Source organism: Lissotriton vulgaris, chromosome 3_1 (genome assembly GCF_964263255.1).
Source record: "Lissotriton vulgaris chromosome 3_1, aLisVul1.2, whole genome shotgun sequence".
Classification (NCBI taxonomy): domain Eukaryota; kingdom Metazoa; phylum Chordata; class Amphibia; order Caudata; family Salamandridae; genus Lissotriton; species Lissotriton vulgaris.
The window spans coordinates 1,101,974,964-1,101,994,939 of NC_141689.1; the positions used below are offsets into that span (position 1 = coordinate 1,101,974,964).

General features: G+C 42.2%; 1 protein-coding gene across 1 annotated transcript in view; it reads right to left on the reverse strand.

The window, feature by feature from the left end:
- LOC147727487 (alcohol dehydrogenase 1-like) overlaps positions 1–19,976 on the reverse strand; it is a 241,734-nt gene that overhangs the window by 90,939 nt on the left and 130,819 nt on the right. The window contains exons 6-7 of the mRNA XM_086961559.1: positions 9,271–9,531; positions 455–590 (exon numbers count right to left, since the gene is read on the reverse strand). Of these exons, the coding sequence (XP_086817685.1) occupies positions 455–590; positions 9,271–9,531 (397 nt within the window). The remainder of the gene's footprint in view (positions 1–454; positions 591–9,270; positions 9,532–19,976) is intronic.

Genomic DNA, 19,976 nt, shown 5'->3' on the forward strand with positions numbered 1-19,976 from the left:
ATAAATGAGGCCCCAAACGTGCAAAATTTACCTATTCTCACATCTCAATGGCAGATAGATTTGCACCAGTTCAGAGTTTGTAAATCAAAAAAGCTAATATTCTTTAACAAATTGATTTTTCTGTACACCTTAATTTAACTTAAGTTGTGGTAAATGTACGTTTATGCATTAGGCTTTATATTCGCTGGAGTTGGAAGGACTTTCCACCCATTCATGTTCCTCACTGGAACTCATTCATTTATTGACGCCATTATTACTAATCTTATGTCTGATGTATGTGTGAAGTGGACCCTGCAAAAGTGATTTAGGCATAAAAGGAAAATCACATTCTAGGTGATGTTACGATTGCATGGCAACCCCCTTTTTAATGCAGATGCTTCGAATTTACTCTGCTGTGAAATGTAAAGGAATATTTGGAAATCGCATTATAACATTCTTGCTTATCAAGCCTTACCTCCTACAAAAGACCCCGTCAGTTTGCGCCCTGAGAGAATCAGCATCGGGTCAAATGACAATAGTTCTCCTGGGGGAGCCATTCCAGCAATGACACAGGTTCCATGTCCAGGTTGGCATGACAGGAGTGCTGTAACCTGCAAGGAAAGCAAACGAAAACCTCAACATAGTCATAACAAAAGAATACAATATGTGTTCTTAACGAAAACCTCAACATGGTCATAACAAAAGAATACAATATGTGTTCTTAACGAAAACCTCAACATGGTCATAACAAACGAATACAATATGTGTTCGTAACAAAAACCTCAACATGGTCATAATAAAAGAATACAATATGTGTTCTTAACAAAAACCTCAACATGGTCATAACAAACGAATACAATATGTGTTCGTAACAAAAACCTCAACATGGTCATAACAAAAGAATACAATATGTGTTCTTAACGAAAACCTCAACATGGTCATAACAAAAGAATACAATATGTGTTCTTAACGAAAACCTCAACATGGTCATAACAAAAGAATACAATATGTGTTCTTTCTAGACTTTCACTCCACAATGAAGTAATGTACCTACGCACATACCTTGATCAAAAGAAAGTTACGTTTAGAGGATATTCGACATAGATCAACTTTTCAATCATTAAATGCGGCTCTCCCCCATATCCCATATGACCTTCGAAATACTTGCAGTTAATGGATAAAAGATATACCTCTAAAACCGAAAAGACCTTGCAGTCATTCATAGAAAAATCTAGTACTGTACTATTGCAGACTTCCCATCATTAAGCTGCTTTGACCTATAAATAAATATCAAAACGAAAAAATTAATCAACTCATTGCAAACGCTTTGCTTTAATCTAGTTCCCCCGTATTATAACCAAAGATTAACTTTCAGAATTCAGCAGGGCAGATCATCTTGTTTTACCTTTCAACATAATTCCTGAAGTTCCAGAAATCAACAAAGAAGATGTCTGAAAATATACCTCTTCAAAAACCAAAGTTAACTTCCACTGAAGATGTTATAATTAGTGTAAATGTATCCTAAAGATCATAAACAACATTGCTGCGCTAACAGCAAAATGCATCAAATCAAGGTGTGTGCAGCATGGTACACCAAAGAACAAACAGCAAAATAACAACGAGATAACTAGGAAAAGTGCAGAGAAATGTAAAATTTCAAAAAACACGTAATGCCCTGCACAGACAAAAAAAACAAAGAATAACCCACAAAGATCAACGCTATTCACCAAAACGAACTATCTGAATACTGTTGAATCCCTCTATCCACACTCTCCTGAGCCACTTTGCCGAACCATGGATAACCCTTCTCTCACTGTGGATCCCATCTGTGCAGCACCAAATCTTAATTTGCTCACTGATGCATCGCAGTAGGCAGACAGTCCCACCATGGCCAAAAAATGATGTGGCCCATTTCATCCCTTGGATCAGACATCTTACTCAAACCCAACGAAAATATGCTAATTGGGTAAAAGCCAATGTTGGCTTTCACCCATGATTTTGGGAGCAAGTACAAGCACTTTAGCACTGGTTGGCTGTGGTTAAGTGCAGAGTCCTAAGGCCAACAAAAACAAATTCAGCAGAAAGTGTGGGGGGGAGACAGAAGGTTCGGGGGTGACCCTGCAAAGAGTGACAGATCCAACACAACCCACCCTCAAGCAAGGAGGGGCTAATCAATGCCTTGATAAGATTCCATGTTTAGGCAATAGAACATGGACACGGTCCCTCTACTCAAGAGGCACTGGTCAGTTCTACACCTATCTGAATACTGTTGACTTCCTCTATCCACACTCTCCTGAGCCACTGGGCCGAACCAAAGCCTTGTTATTTTTGTCATAAAGCCCCGTCCACCACTGTTAGTATATCGTATTGCATGAGAACCCATGGGTGGGAGAGTGGGAACACCAATGTATCTCCTATGAGATGCTTACTTTGCACAAAGCAATGCAGAGTACAGTTAGGGATCTTTGCTTTATTTTAGGCCTACTTTCTACTGGAAATAAAGTTTTGCGTTCGAAAGCAAATCCCAAATTAACAGTTTAAGCAGGTTTGCATCACTGTGTGACACAAATCCGGCATAAATTGTTAGTAATTCTACCCTGATGAATATATTCTTCCTGTTTTCCTTCACATAGGTGCAGGATAGATGCAGTTCGTCACCTCTCGTTTTCCTTCCCGCTATGTTCATCTTACTCCTATCAATGCTGGTGGAAGTTTGAGGCTGAGGTGGATGAGAGTGCAGCATGCTATGGCAACACACACCATCACCCAAGTGTGGGAATCAACCTTTACAACGCAGTCATTACATCACACTACACTTACAGCGCAGTCTTTACATCGCAACATCCTTTACAATGCATGTCACTACAACGCAGGCATTACAACGCATACCATTACAAAGCATGACACTACATCGCATGTCACTACAACACAGGCATTACAACGCGTACCATTACCACGCATTGTATCCCTACACTATCCAACACTTACCCTACTGTTGCACCCCCTGGAGTTAGCATAATCATTTTTGCCCCAACACTATCCAACACTTACCCTACTGTTGCACCCCCTGGAGTTGGAATAGTAATTTTTATCCCTATACTATCCAACGCTTACCCTACTGTTGCACCCCCTGGAGTTAGCATAGTAATTTTTGCCCCAACACTATCCAACATTTACCCTACTGTTACACCCACTGGAGAAAGAATAGTAATTTTAGGTTTAAAGCATTTTTATTAAGGCATAACATAGGAAAAAAGGGGCAAGGAGGGGAGGGGTATGTGGATTACAAAAGAATACAAGGCATAAGTGGTCAAAGCATGGTGATAGACAGTGGCAGTAGCATATAAAGTTCCGTTGAAGAAAGGATTGGCGTGTCCGCCACTGTCGGTAAAGCTGAAAGTCAAAAGAAAGGGAAAGCAATAAATTGAACCTCCCTCCCTGAACCCCTCCCCCCAACACCCTCAACTACTCTCCAAACTCCCCGCCCAACTTTCCCTCGTCCAGTGCTTGGGTTATCCATACGCCCTGCCCCCCCACCCCACCCCCCCTCATGAGCCCCCATTCGTTGTCTGTTTAAGCAATCGGGTCTGTGGGAGGCGTTAGTCTCAGGAGTCTAAGGTATCTCGGACAGGTAAGTTCTCTAAATTCTGTGGTCAATAGCGCATGAAAGGGTCGCCACAACTCGTCAAATTGTTCCACGTCCCCCGCCACCATAAGCGATAGTTTTTCCATGCCCAGGACATGCCAGAGTCTGTGGAGCCAACCCGTGATGGAGGGGACTGTGGTGGTGTGCCAGTGTATCAATATATTTTGGACTGCCGAACCCAGCGATATCGCGATTTGCCGACCCCTGCGGGACTTCAGCGGGTACATTAGCCGATTTGGGAGGCCCAACAAAACGCACGCCGGGAAGCGTGGCAATTCTACCTCAAAGTGAGCGTCCACCTCATCAATAACCACCGTCCAGTAGTCCTTCAACAACGGGCAATCCCAAAGCACATGTGTGAGAGTCGCTGTCTGCCCACAGTCCCTCCAACACGCCTTCCCAATGTTCCTATTCATTTCATGCAATCTCTCTGGGGTATAATACCAATATGTGGACACCTTTGTGAGTGTTTCGGTGAGCCCCGTGTGGTATGCCGAGTGTCTCGCGCGGTATGCAATCTGATCCCATTCCTTACGGCTGAGCGTCCTCCCCAACTCTCTATTCCAGCGCTCCCTACCAGGATTATAAAAGTGAAATGGGGGAGGTTGCAAGAACTTATATAGGTCCGAGATCAGCTTAGCGTCAGAGGTGCGAGTCACTAACCATCTCTCATACGGCTTCAACTGGCGATCTGCTGTGTCGCGTACCTGCGGCTGAAGCGCCCAATGTCTAACCTGCATGTACCTCATCCTCTCTGTTTCGGCCAAATGGTATTCCTGCCTAAGGTGCTGAAAGGGGACCACCCCCTCCGTGTCATACATCTGGAAGAGCGCACGGCAGCCTGCTGCTCTCCAGTGCATGAATGCGCCCGGTTCTAGACCTGGGGTGAAATCAGGGTTCTCTGCGATCGGCGTGAATGGCGAGGGGAACGTGGTGAGATCGTGAACTTCATTAACAGCGTCCCACACTCTCATGGGGACTCGCGTGACAAAGGAAGCGTACAGATTGGGGGGGCGGTGGATCCGTCGCAAGAATGGTATCTCCTGTAAGGGACGCCCCGCTACCGCTAGGTCTTGAAAGAGCCAATGCTTGTCAGATTCCCATTTGCTCCATTCCACCAGGTAGCGCAACTGCGCTGCTTGAAAGTATTTCCGGAGATCTGGGATGCCAAGACCTCCCGCCTCCGGGGCCAGTGTGGAGAGAACCTTCTTCATTCTCGGCTTGCGACCCTGCCAGATGAAACGTGCAATATCTGCTTGCGTCTGTCTAATCCATCCCGTAGGGGGCTGGAGCGGTAAGGCCCGAAAGAGATACAAAATCTTGACCGCAGCTATTCTGCCAAGCCAGGACAACATCCCTTTACCCCAGCGGCCCAACTCCTCCTTGATTTTCTTGCCCAGGGCTGCGTAATTGGCCGTCACCATTGCTGGTAACGTCGGTACTAACAGAATCCCCAGGTAAGGTATCAGGGACGATGACCACTGCATAGGAAAAAGCCTCTGCAGGTCTCTTCTCGTATCCGCTGCCAGGGACACATCTAGGGCCGCTGACTTGCCCATGTTCATCTTGAAGCCCGCCACTTTCGAGAAGTCATCCAGCTCCTTAATGCATGCAGGGAGGGCCCTCATCGGGTCATCCAGGGTCAATAGGACATCGTCCGCATAGAGACTAACCGTGTGGACATATTGTCCCATCTTCACCCTATCGCATCCGGGTTTTGGCGAATCCTCTGGGCAAACGGCTCCATGTATAGGGCAAAGAGAAGTGGGGAAAGCGGGCACCCTTGTCTAGTGCCCCTTTCTATCTCGAAGCTGCGGGAGCTACAGCCATTAACTCTACTTGTACTTGTAGCAATTAAAAATCATCGAGCAGAACTTCTCTCCGATACCCATCTTCCTTAGCACCTGTTCAAGATAGGGCCAATGAACGCGCTCAAATGCTTTCTCCGCGTCTACCGCTAACAACATTCTTTCTCCTGGGATCCGTGAGGCCTTGTCCAAGACGTGCACCACCCTCTTGGTATTATCAACTGTTTGTCGTCCTGGGACAAAACCAGCCTGATCAGCCTCTATAGAATAGTAATTTTTACCCCTATACTATCTAATACTTACCATAAATGCAATGTATGGTATGCATTGTAAAGGTATTATGCGATGTAATGGAATGCGTTGTGAAGGTAGTTTCTAAAAATGTGATGTAGTGTCATGCAATGTAATGGAATGCGTTATAAAGGACGTTGCGATGTACAAACTGTGTTGTAAAGGCATGCGTTGTAAATGTATGCGTTGTAACATAATACAACCCCAAAGTGCAGTTCAGGTACCTATTCTATTACAGACATTGCTACTGAGATTGAACATGCCCAGTGGAACCCATCATTCAAAGAATGAGGTGCTACTCTTTACAAAACATTGTCAATGGGCTTCTTGCTGCTGTCCTGTTACAGTGGTTCAGTGTCTGGCTACAGTGTCTCATGTTATGGAGGTGATAAGGCCCATCTGGGACAGTATTTCTTGATTCTGGACAGCAAGCTGGGAGACACTGTGTTCCTTGGCAGTAATTTTCCATTCTACTCCTGTCCTTCCAGTCAGAGGAACTCCTCTGTTGAGTAGTTGCAGCACCGCACCTCACACAGGAATGCAAGTCTTTCACTCCACTTAGGTCAGTAGCAGCAATTGTCTACAGTCTTGTTCAGACTTCGGCCTAGTCCAATGGGGCTGTGATAGTGGAGGGTATTGTTGAGCATTATGCTCCTGGATTGTCTGTTTTCTTCTCTCTTTGATGGGGTGAGAGAGGGTGTTGGATATAGAGAGGAAATGTTGACCAAATGTACCAGAAAATGGGTCCACTACTTATTTTCCCCTGATAACCGGGTCTAGTCAATTACGTGGTGTGCAGTTTTCAAACATTAAGGGTCCCGTCCAATCTTGGAGGGGGGTGGCAAAAACCATAGAGGGTCAGATTGTACACATTCCGTACATGCCCACTCACAGCCTGATTTCAATAGGCTCAGTTTGTGGAATTACTCTACACGAGGGCCTTCTTGAAAAGGAACGCAGACCTCAGGCAGGAAATCTGAAATATTCATATGCAAATTTGTGTAATTGAATTTCATTCTTATCCTAGGCACATTGCAGGCAGAAGAAACAATGGCAAGATTGTTCATAGAAGGGTTGTATGGGCTGTTTGCCATAGACACGCATGCAACAAGTGCATCCCCCACTTAAGATTTCCAACAATAGCTTGGCTTGAGGGGATGTTAAATTAAATTATTTAAAATACCTAGAAATATAAATAAATGCAAATTAATGTTAAAAATAGATAAAACAATATATAGATATAGTACAAATATGTGCTATTTTTAAGTAATGAGAATGAAAACGAAAATGAAAACTTATTAAGTTAAATGTATTTCCTATGGGGTTTTATTTTAGGTCCTAACTCTTATTGTTTATGTGAGGCTATTGCAGTACAGGTGGTTAGCCACATAAAGTGCTGGACTTACTACAAAAGTGCAAGTTGCTACTAAAGTGCAGTTTGTGAATATTGAAACATAGTAAACTTATTCAAAAGTGCAGTTTGTGAATCAGGCCAGGAGTGTCTTCAGCAAGATTCTGTTTTCTATTGGAATCCATGGGCTTATTTATGCCCCAGTTTGCGTCCCTCTTTCACCACACAACGTTGTGCAATACAACGCAATCCTTAACCCTATCCATGCTGATGACGGAACCGCTCCGTCATCAGCCGCGTTGGCGGTGTGCTGATGACGGAGCGGGTCAGTCATGGCCAGGCCGCCGTGCCTGCGCAGCGCGTTCTATTGAGCGGGCGGGGCCATGACGGAACCGCTCCGTCATGAGCACAGTTCAACCGCGGCTGGTGACGGAGTGGTTCCATCACCAGCATGCGCCCGATGCGCTGCCCCACTGCCCCCTTAGCGCTGCGGCGGAATAGCCGCCGCAGCGATGTGGTTAAGTCAACATGTTGAAGCCATGCAAAGCCACTTAGCGTGGGTCTGAGTGACTCAAAAGATCTGGAGTAACGTAATGCAGTGCAAATCGCTGTGTTGCGTTACTCTGCCCTGGGAAGGCGTTCATGGGAGTTTGTGTGGGGGTTCCCATGTAACTCCCATTGATTTTGACGCATCCCCAGATTTACAAGAACTTGTAAACTTGGGGATGAATCAAAAGTTTACACCTTCCTAGGGGAGGTGTAACGAGGAGAAATATCTTTAGTTTTCCTTGTTTCTTCCTCTTTCTCTGCAGCACACATAGAAAGAGGAATATGCCTCCCAGGATTGTTTTTGTGCAGAAGGTGTTACTTCCTGCACAAAAACAATCCTGCATGCAACGCTGGCACCTTTGTACCATTGTGCAATGGTACCTGATTTGGCAGCCCATTGTGCGTCAGTGCACAGGAAAGGACAGGAATGTGATGTATGCCGTTAAATACGGCACATTCCTGCCCTTTCACTGTCATGCAGTGCAACAAGGTGACTTGCTGCACTGCACTGCATCACAAAGCTCTTAAACAAGCCCCCCAGTTTGTAAAGAGCCTCTCCGCTGTCAGACATCGTCAAACCTTCCAAGCGCCATCAATACTCGTACTGCCATGTCCTGAAGAAACTGCAGCACGGATATTCATCACATTGATAAACCCAGGTAGATGGAACTGTATTAGTCCAGATGGGAGAGGACAGAATCACCATCCCCCTAGAGAAAACTCTAGTTCAAAAAATTGAACATTTTCCTCGTTGTTCAGAGGAGAAATATTTTGGTCTATATTTTCTGAATTTGTGGTAAGAAGGACAGATTTTGATCAAATAGCACTCCAAAATTCTTACGGAAGTTACCAGTACTGGGGTGCAGCAAGCTGGCTTAGGCAAAGCTCACAATAGCAGTACCCTTAGAATCTCAGAGGAAGGCTGCTATCTTGTGTAACCTGGTTAAGGAATGGGATGATTACAATTTCACAGGTGTGGACTGGTAGCACAAAAACGTATTCTGACAGGAGTAATCACAATTATACCCTGCCTCATGAAATGGTTTAGTTATCTTGGACTTCTAATGCACATATACAGTTTTATAAATAAGGAGCAAAGAGAATAGGAGGATACATGTATTGATAACCTAGTGATGTGAAATCCCAAGAGGTAGAAGATAGCCAGACTAGCCTCGGTGAATATTCCTAATGTATCTCTGCTCTTTATTGGGCATGTTTGATAAAGAAATATATAGTGTAATTTGTGTATCCATCCTTCCCTTTTATAGGGCAAGTAAATGGCTAATACATTTGACGAGTCCTTTTTTGCATCATTTGGACAAGTTTAGTTTAAATTTAACTTATTATAGCAAACCAAATAAAACAATAAATACCACTAAGACCATTTTCCAGGTTTCCCTTTTCTGATTTGCTTGAATTCTGAAAATTAAATATTTCTATTTTAAACGAACTTGGCTCGGGCTTCCTTAACTGCTCATTTCCAGGGGAAGCCCTGTCCAGCTGATTGCCTACAACCAATGTATCAGCTTCCATAATTAAACTCATTTTTATGAATGTATATTCATGTACTTTGCAGTAGGAGGATGCCATAAGGTGGGCGTCTTCAAAGAGCCAGATGTAGGTTTTCCAATATCCAGGACACATACCATGAGTTCAGCTTTTCCGATACACTCAAAGGAGTAGTCAACTCCCCCATCTGTCAGGTCCCAAAGAACCTCGTGAATAGGTTTAGTGTAGTCGTTGGGGCTAATGCATTCAGTGGCTCCCATTTCTTTCGCCTTCGAAAATTTGTCTTTGTTGTTGTCGATCCCAATAATTCTGGTAGCACCGGATACTTTACAGCCAATGACAGCAGACAAGCCAACTCCTCCCAATCCGAACACAGCACAAGAAGAACCTGGTTCAACCTATAAAATAGGATGTAAAAGGAAATCCAATTAATTGCCGTATTCTCCAGTTTTTGTTATGCCTTTTGAGAACTTGTGTAACAACATAAGCAATATTACGCCACAATAGCACCTACTAATCATTCAAAAAAGGCTCTACATCTTCAGGGGAAAGCCAGTCAAACATGCACTGACTAAGCGAGTAGGTCTGTCTACAGTCTGGCCTTTCAAAAAACCCAAGTACTGCAAGATATTACTAAATGATTGTCTAAAACCAGATTAAAGTGCTTCAAACGTCTTTTACAAAGCTGCAGTAGTCCAGGAAGTTACTGCATATCCAGTCAGATATAAGTGCCTGAGAAGTCTTTCGCAAGGCACTACTATATGTCCCTCTCGGTCCAGAAACAAGAGCTAGAAAAGCCTTCATAATGTTGCAGTGCAGCAAACTGTTGATAAATATTCGACTCATGTCAGAAACACATGCTTAAAAAGTTCTTGTTGGAACCTAAAGTTGTCAGGTCACCTAGGGTAGCCTGGCCTAGGGTAAGACAATCTCTAATAGAGGCACATATGTGAAGGTTGCATACCACCCAGCAGAAACTCAAGGAAATTCCACTCAAAAATGACACTACACCAATCTTTGTGTAAAAATACGAGCTGTTTTATAAAAATATTCTTGTTGTTCACTCTCTCTCAGTAGTTTACAATTAGATACACTGTACAATTTTTTATCAGATCTTCCCACTTTTCAAATAACATTAAGAGAACTCAATTCAGCAGTGTTAAATCCTTCCACATTCACATAAAAGTTATGCATATACTTTTTCCCAGCTTAAGAAGATACAGATAAACAGTCTCAATGACAGAATGTATGTTACTAGTATTTCCCAGAGGGATTTTCACCTTGGCTAAAAGGCTTCCTACCACCTTTTCTCTAGGCAGCTGACACAGACCTTGATTCCTCTAGAAATTAGCAGTTAACATTTCCTCTACCACCTAGTTTGAACCTTATTCGTTTCTCCTGCAGGAACTTGGCATGAGAAAGTTCCGCTTTCAACTGTACCTTCTCCCTCAGGTCGCCTGCTCAACTCTTCCTGAGGCTTCCCCAGTACGTTTTACCCCCGGGCCCAGTTAGAGACTGACAGAGGGGCCTGAGTTGCGATAGGGTGTCTAATGATCACTTGACCCCTACTTCCCACTTCAGTGCACTGTCAATCTGTTACTCCCCACCGGGACTCTTCCGGACTTCTCGGCAGTTCACACTCCCGGGAGGCAGCGCTGCATGCTCTGAATGGAGCCAGGCTCCGCTAGGCACTCACCACAAGCAGTCCCCGCCGAACAGCACTCTGATCAGGTGCAGGCTCACAAAACAGCCACCTATGCCGGAGCCGCCCCGCCCTTCTCACCTCAGCGCTCCGCAGGGACGGTGGCCTCTCAACGCCGTCCGGTGCCTTCCTCTAGATCGACACCAGTGGACCTGCGCACTGATTCAGGACACCGAGGCGCCGCTTCCGACGCCCCCTCACACAGCGGCTGATACTGTGCACGCTCCGTTAGGGAGACACTGCTCCCGACGCGCACCCACCGCTACTGGACCTGCGCTCTGCACATTGTGAAGACACTTCCTTTGACGCTACTCTCCGGGCAACTTCTTCTCACGGTGCTCTCACCCCCTGATGAGCCCGCCTCTTCCGACAAGCTTCCTCAGACGTCGCTCCCCCGTCCTTGGCTATCCACAAGACAACTCAGCGCCAGGCAGGGCGCCCACGGGCACACTAGACCACCGGCACAGGGAGACCACAATGAGAGTCCAGTCTGCTGCAGACCACAAGATGGGGTTCAATTGAGGCCCACCGCTTTCAGGTTTGGTCCTGCAGGATTGAGGGGGGGGGGTTCTCTTTCCCTCGACGATGACACTTCAGTCACAATCACCTGGGCCCATTACCTTCGAGTCGCTAAGGGGTTGTTCAGGAGTTTCCAGGAGGGGACTTTTATGGCAGGGATCGGTCAGCACTGGATAGGGATGGGTCAGTACAGGAGATCAGCTGGCCCACAAGTCAATCCTACTCTCTGTAAGCTCTATCCTCCACCTCAGATTTGCCTCACTCCACACCAGTCCCACCTCATAGAACACTGGGTACCAACAAAATGGCTGTCTAGCATTCCGCCTTTTATAGGCTGACCCTCTAAGGTCCAGAAGGGGCCAGAAGGTTCTAGAATGCTCCTATTCTAACATATAGGTCAGGTCTAGGCAGTGGCAGTTATGGCAGTTGTTAACCACCATTTTGTGGATCTGGATGAATTCCTGTCAGGAAAGGCACCTAGGCCTGAGGTGAAAAATCATGAGGGCAAAAGAGCATTTATCCCCCAGGCCAACATATAAAAATCTGGTGGAGTCAAAAAGATATAAAGGTATGAGGGGCAAAAAGGGGACAAAATAAATAAATAATTGGAGGAGCTACGCAAAAGGCCAGACAGGTCTAACAGTTCTCATAACGCTACAGTGCAGCAAGCTGCTACTAAATGTCTGAAACAAGTCATATACAAGTGCTTGAAATGCCTTTCACAAAGCTGCAGTTGGGAAGCTGCTACTAGATGTCCCTCCTGAAGGAGATACAATCGCCTATGTAGCACGCTACAGTAACATAGGCCCACACTAGAGGTCCTAGGGCCACCCACCACATGTTTTTTCAATCTGAAAATTCCAAACCATTATGTAGCGAGGACATCGCTAGGAATGATACTTTTTGTTGAAAGAGAAACAGAACAATGGCAAAAACATTACATGTGTTTTTGTTTTCAACATGGATGTTCATTCAGGGTGTGATTTTAGCACAGACATTTGAATATTCGCCTTTGCTTGTCTAATGTCATGTGCTTTCTTCCTAGACGCTACACAAAGATGCCAGTAGTGTGCTGTAATGGAGGAAAACAAAGACACCCTAAAATACATAGAGCCCGATTCATCAAGGTAAATTGAGACAAAAGTCTAACTTTTAGACTTTTGGTATTCATAAAGGAAATTTCCTGACTTTTGTCTGAGTTAAACTTACATTTTTGTTTTAAGTTTAACTGAGATCTAAAGTCTAAACTTAAGACAAAAACTTAAGTTTAACTGAGACAAAAATTCAAATGTTACTACTCGTAAATGCCCTTTGTGACTATCGAAAGTCGTAATGTTAGATATTCGTCTTATTTTACCTTTGTGACTCTGGCCCTATAGACATTAGCTGTCACTGGGAAATAGAAAGTGTCTTTATTATGCACATCAAACAGCTCATAAGTCAGCTTTTTAGAGGGTTTTGATATCAAAGCTCTGTTGGAATAGTAGCTGCAGATGCAGCAAGTGGAAAAACCATTAGGAAAAGTAATGGGAGTTGGAGCAGAGCAATGCAGGCGAATATGCAGGGAAGTGGTGAAAACAGCATGGGGAGAGAAGGGGAAAGGCAGCAAGAGAAAGAGAGAATTGGCTAGATGCTGCTCATTAGGCTGCAGCGGCTTCGGCTGTTTAATATCAGCATACAAAAGAATTATAAAAAGAACAGATGCCCTTGAATGTCCGCTTTTATTGAAAGTGGAAAAGACAATGGCCACAATTACCACTGTGCTTTTGTGTTCAGGACTACCAGGTCCTAGAGAGGGTCCAGATTCAACATCTAGATTTGCATATTCACTTTTGCAACTCTCATGGTTTGTGCTGGTTTTCTAAATACATAAGCAAATTCTGACTTATTTTGATGATAGTGACTTCTGTGGCTTTCAGTGGGTATCTGTATTATGGAAAAAGGTGAAGATATCTCAATGCCTATTTCAACACCAGACACAGGTAAAGATAGAGTTGTATTACAAAGTAAGAACCATGGGGCCGATTCACAGAACTAATCTGAGACAAAATCCTAAACTTACTACTTTTGGTATTCACAGAAGGCATTTAGTAGTAGTAAAGTTAGGATTCAGTCTTAAATTAGGATTTTGTCTTAAGTTAGGATTTTGTCTTAAGACCAAAACTTAAGACAAACTTAGGTTTAATTTGGGGCCCAAAAGGGGGGGGCAGCACTGACCAGAGACTCAAATTAGGTGTGACAAAGGCCGCTTTATTGGAAGCAGGTGCACCTTACACAATGAAAAAGGATCACTGAAACAATATCGATGTAAAGAATATCGAGTTACTAAAATATCGAGGTAAAAATATAGAATACCAAAATATCGACCTCCTAGTGCAAAAATATCGAATCAAAAATATCGATGTAAAAAATATAGTTAGTCAAAATATCGAATTTTTTTAAACGCTTTAAATTAATTAATAAAATCATAAATATAATTGACTTAAACATACTTAAACTACTTAAATAACATGAAAATTAATAATTAATGTAAGTTAAAAAAAAATTCAAATTATTTTGTTAACCCCTTCTGTGCGGCGCGAATTTTGCTGCGGTGCTGAACGTTCCATTGGGCCTATGGAACCATGACGGAACGGTTCTGTCATAAGCACAGGCCAACTTACGCTCATGACGGAACCGTTCCGTCATGAGCATGGAAGGGGTTAATATATATATATATATATATATATATATATATATATATATATATATATATATATATATATATATATATATATATATACGTAATATTAATAAAATATGTACAATATTTTTACCGTAGGATAGAGGAAAGTGTAAAATTTACTATAATCACTCCATTAAGTGCAACAGTAGAGAAAGCGTTGGATAGCGTAGGGGTAAAAATTACTATTCCAACTCCAGGGAGTGCAACAGTAGGGAAAGCTTTGGATAGCGTAGGGGTAAAAATTACTATTCCCACTCCAGAGAGTACAACAGTAGGGAAAGCGTTCGTTAGCGTAGAGGTAAAAATTACTATTACCACTCCAGAAAGTGCAACAGGAGGGAAAGCGTTGGATAGTGTAAGGGTAAGAATTACTATTCCTACTCCAAAGAGTGCAACAGTAGAGAAAGCGTTGGATAGCGTAGGGGTAAAAATTACTATTCCCACTCCAAAAAGCGCAACTGTAGAGAAAGCATTGGATAGCGTAGAGGTAAAAATTACTATTCCCACTCCAGAAAGTGCAACAGTAGGGAAAGTGTTGGATAGCGGGAGGGTTAAAATTACTATTACCACTCCAGAGAATGCAACAGTAGGGAAAGCGTTGGATAGCGTAGGGGTAAAAATTACTATTCCCACTCCAGTAAGTGCAACAGTAGGGACAGCGTTGGATAGCGTAGGGGTCAAAATTACTATTCCCACTCCAAAGAGTGCAACAGTACGGAAAGCATTGGATAGCGGGAGGGTTAAAATTACTATTCCCACTCCAGAGACTGCAACAGTAGGGAAAGCGTTGGATGGCGTAGGGGTAAAAATTACTATTCCCACTCCAGAGAGTACAACTGTAGGGAAAGCGTTGGATAGCGTAGGGGTAAAAATTACTATTCCCACTCCAAAAAGTGCAACAGGAGGAAAAGCGTTGGATATTGTAGGGGTAAAAATTACTATTGCCACTCCAAAGAGTGCAACTGTAGAGAAAGTAAATACATGAAACAACAAAGAGAGAAGACCAGGTCAAAGGTGGTGTACCTAGTTGAAAGGTGTGTGGCAGGATACATGGACACAAAATGCGAAAAAGAGTATTGAGTCACACTGGGTTGAACAAATCCCATCAGACCACCCATTTGGCGGCATATCATCATATGGGGGTAAATAGTCGCTCCAAACAACGCCTGAACCTTAAAATTGCGTTGCATACATAAAGGGCGACAATTCAGCCACAGTAGTGCTCTAAATATAAGATGGACAGAGTGCAGTGCTGTTAAGGAAGTGCTTGCTAAAATTGGCTACCTAGATTGAAAGAACAATATTACAGGAATAAGTCTAGGTGTCAAGATTAAAAATACGCCTGGTAGTGTGTGAGTAGAACTACATTATGGCGCTGTGCAAAGTGGTCGACTAGTTTCAGCTAGAAGGAGTGTTGCTCCAGCTTTCATCAGGACCTTATAGAACATTATAAGCTACTGCATAACAAAGTAGGGGTGTGTAAACATGTGGGAGGGAATGAATTGTATCATATAATATACTCAAGAAATTCATATCTGCCCCTCAAACCTTGACACCCCAGTGTCCACTGTACACAGGAGAATTCTTCTTCCCAGCTTTGTGTGGGTGAAGACCTCATCTCACCCGGCAACTGCTCGGGAAATTGAGGCCCCGCTCTATCCGTCGGTACCCCAGGTTCCAACCCGAGCGGAAGGGGAGGCGCCGAAGGGTCGGGTGGACATGGTTTTTGTAGGCGCTAATTCTTTCAGCCTACATCTTTGGATGAAAGAATTAGCGCCTACAAAAACCATGTCCACCCGACCCTTCGGCGCCTCCCCTTCCGCTCGGGTTGGAACCTGGGGTACCGACGGATAGAGCGGGGCCTCAATTTCCCGAGCAGTTGCCGGGTGAGATGAGGTCTTCACCCACACAAAGCTGGGAAGAAGAATTCTCCTGTGTACAGTGGACACTGGGGTGTCAAGGTTTGAGGGGCAGATATGAATTTCTTGAGTATATTATATGATACAATTCATTCCCTCCCACATGTTTACACACCCCTACTTTGTTATGCAGTAGCTTATAATGTTCTATAAGGTCCTGATGAAAGCTGGAGCAACACTCCTTCTAGCTGAAACTAGTCGACCACTTTGCACAGCGCCATAATGTAGTTCTACTCACACACTACCAGGCGTATTTTTAATCTTGACACCTAGACTTATTCCTGTAATATTGTTCTTTCAATCTAGGTAGCCAATTTTAGCAAGCACTTCCTTAACAGCACTGCACTCTGTCCATCTTATATTTAGAGCACTACTGTGGCTGAATTGTCGCCCTTTATGTATGCAACGCAATTTTAAGGTTCAGGCGTTGTTTGGAGCGACTATTTACCCCCATATGATGATATGCCGCCAAATGGGTGGTCTGATGGGATTTGTTCAACCCAGTGTGACTCAATACTCTTTTTCGCATTTTGTGTCCATGTATCCTGCCACACACCTTTCAACTAGGTACACCACCTTTGACCTGGTCTTCTCTCTTTGTTGTTTCATGTTGTTATAAGGGGCATGAGTAGACAGGTCTTGAAACTATTTCCCCTTTTTGACCCTCCGCACTTTTGTATTTTGAGAAAGTAAATACTTCATATATGAATAAAAATAACATATATTAATAGCAAATACAAATTAATTAAAAGCAATACAACAATTTATATCATATAATAATTAATCAAAATAAATACTAAATAAATATTTATTACAAATCATTACCTATTAATACAAATTATTTAGAAATTAACAATTAATTAACAATTAAATATCTATTAAAAATTACAACAAAACCAATAAATAAATAACAATATGTATGTATTCACAATTAAATTACTTCGAACCCTATTCCCCTATAAACCCACAACCCGCTACAGAAAATACATTAATAAAATTAACATAATTATCAATTAGTACATTATTTACAATAATAACAATTAAATGTTAATTAATTACCAATTAATTATCAATTAACTATTAATTCTAAATAAATACAAATAAATAACATAATTATTTATAATTAAATTACTTCCCACCCTATTCCCCTATAAACCCACAACCCGCTACAGAAAATACGTTAATAAAATTAACAATTATCAATTAATAAATAATTAAAATAATTATCAATTAAATGTTAATTAATTACCAATTAATTATCAATTAACTATTAATTCTAAATAAATAAAAATAAATGAACATATTTAATTATTTATAATTAAATTACTTCCCACCCTATTCCCCTATAAACCCACAACCCGCTACAGAATATACATTAATAAAATTAACATAATTATCAATTAATCAATTAATTAATATAATTATCAATTAAATGTTAATTACCAATCAATCAATTAACTATTAATTCTAAATAAATACAAATAAATAAATGAACATATTTAATTAATTATAATTAAATTACTTCCCACCCTATTCCCCTATAAACCCACTACAGAAAATACATTCATAAAATTAACATAATTATCAATTAACCAATTAATTAAAATAATTATCAATTATATTTTAAATAATTACCAATTAATTATCAATTAACAATTAATTCTAAATAAATACCAATAAATAAATTAACATATTTAATTAATTATAATCAAATTACTTCCCACCCTATTCCCCTATAAACCCACAACCCGCTACAGAATTATATTAGGCAAAAAAATACTATAAAATTATTTAATTAATATAAATTATAAAATAAATATACACTTATCACACATATACTAACATAAAAAATACTTTAAGAAATTAATATTAACTTATCTCAAATTCGATATTTTTGTTGTCTATTATCTGTGAATCTATATTTTTGTTGTCAATATTCTGTCATTCTATATTTTTGTGGTCTATATTCTGTCCATTCAATATTTTGTCCATTCTATATTTTTTAATTCGATATTTATGCTATTCTATTCAATATTTTTGTAGTCTATATTCTGTACATTCGATATTGTGTCCATTCTATATTTTTTACTCGATATTAATGTAACTCGATATTAAAAATTAGATATTTTGACTGTACACCAATGAAAAAACCCTTGGCCTGTGCCGAACAAAACTAATCCTCACTAAATATATTTTTTCCTAACAATCCCCCACCCCCTCCCTTATAATGGTTCCCCACAAACCCAACAAGAAACAATTTGCAACCTTCAACTTGCCTATCTACCTAGCTACATAAGTTATTGTACTCCAACATTCCCCCCTGATAATGCAACAGACCTCCTACAACTCCCACATAACTTAGGAAAAACCGCCCCAACATGGCTTAGCATCACACCAGCACCTGTTCCAGCGACATGACAAGCCTCCTACATACACAAAGCGCCCCCGATGCACCAGCTCCCAAGAAAACCCCTCTCAAAAAACCCATCACCACATCAAAAACCTTCCTTCTAATGCACCCCCAGGAAAACTCCCCACAAAACTTTGGCCAACAGAAGGAAACCCCTAACCACAAACACGGAGGGAGGGCTGGGATAAAAATGCTCATGCTGACCGATGACCCCACCCGGCTGCCGTGTCACTAACACCCAAATGTTGGCTAGTGACACAAAATGGATGGCCTTATACTCCCCAGCCCAAACCCCAGCCCAAAAGGAGCTCAACTCCAGCCCAACGCCGCCAGACAGCCCAAAACCAGCCCACGTACGGTGCTGGTCCCTAATCCCCCCCTCCCCCGGCCCCCAAAGCCCCCGGGGGGCAGGCCTCCCGCTGGTCGGCCGCCCCCCCCAAAGCCCTATTAAGACAAAATCCTAACTTTACTACTACTAAATGCCTTCTGTGAATACCAAAAGAAGTAAGTTTAGAATTTTGTCAGATTAGTTGTGTGAATCTGCCCCATTGTCAATCAAGATGATTTAAAATATGAAGCTATGAACAGGACAGCCGGGTGGATAAGGGAGGAACAGGGGCAGAATAATATGAAAGATGGAGACAGATGGGTTGGTGGGACTGGAGGAAATGAACATTTTAAACAAAAAATGAACACGAAGCAGCAAGGCTCAGCTGATGCACAGGTCATAAACATGAATAGGAGAGCAGGGATAGGGGTGGGGGTGGGGGTGGAAGCAGAGCAATGGGAAATTCCATGGACATGAAAGTGAAAATTAAATGAAGAAAGTGTGGGGAAGAGAGAGGGGTAGGAACAACACAACAACATCAAGACACTCAGGAAGGGGTGGCAACACCAGGTGAAGAAGAATGTACAGGTGCAATCATAGTATGGAACTATGAAGGCAATGCATACAACCTGCTGACCATTCACATTCTTTTACCACTTGCACAGGAACAATGACGTTACTCAACTTAACTGACATTCCAATTAACCAATGCCTGTCGTGAGAGCGAACAGAAAATCAACTCACACTGCCCAGACAGAAGCGGACCTTTTCCCACACTGCGTGTATGGGTTCAATTAAATCAAATGTTCATTCACTTGCAAACTAACCAATTGTAACTGTCTCTTGCCAGACTGAAAGTGCTTGTTAAAGTAGGTCTATTCAAATAATAGGTTTAATCCCCAAAGGAGTTTCATAGCAGTTAATACAAGAAGAATAGCATTCTACAGTTTAAAGCATTGAACTGATAGACCCTCCTTACCCAATCTTTGTCTACTGTGCAACAAGAGAAGCAAACCATTGCCAAAGGAGCATTTGAAGCCCTTCGCTGTAGTTGCATAGCCTTCCGTTTTATGTCCGCTACATATAGCTTTACATGTCTACTACAGACTTCCGGAAAGACCTCCTGTCTGGGTCAGCACTTTGTTATGTTATAATATGTTAATAATTACTTATAGAGCGCACGTTCACCGGGAGGTTTCATGGCACTGGCTCTAGCGTGTGCCGGGACTAAACAGGAGTT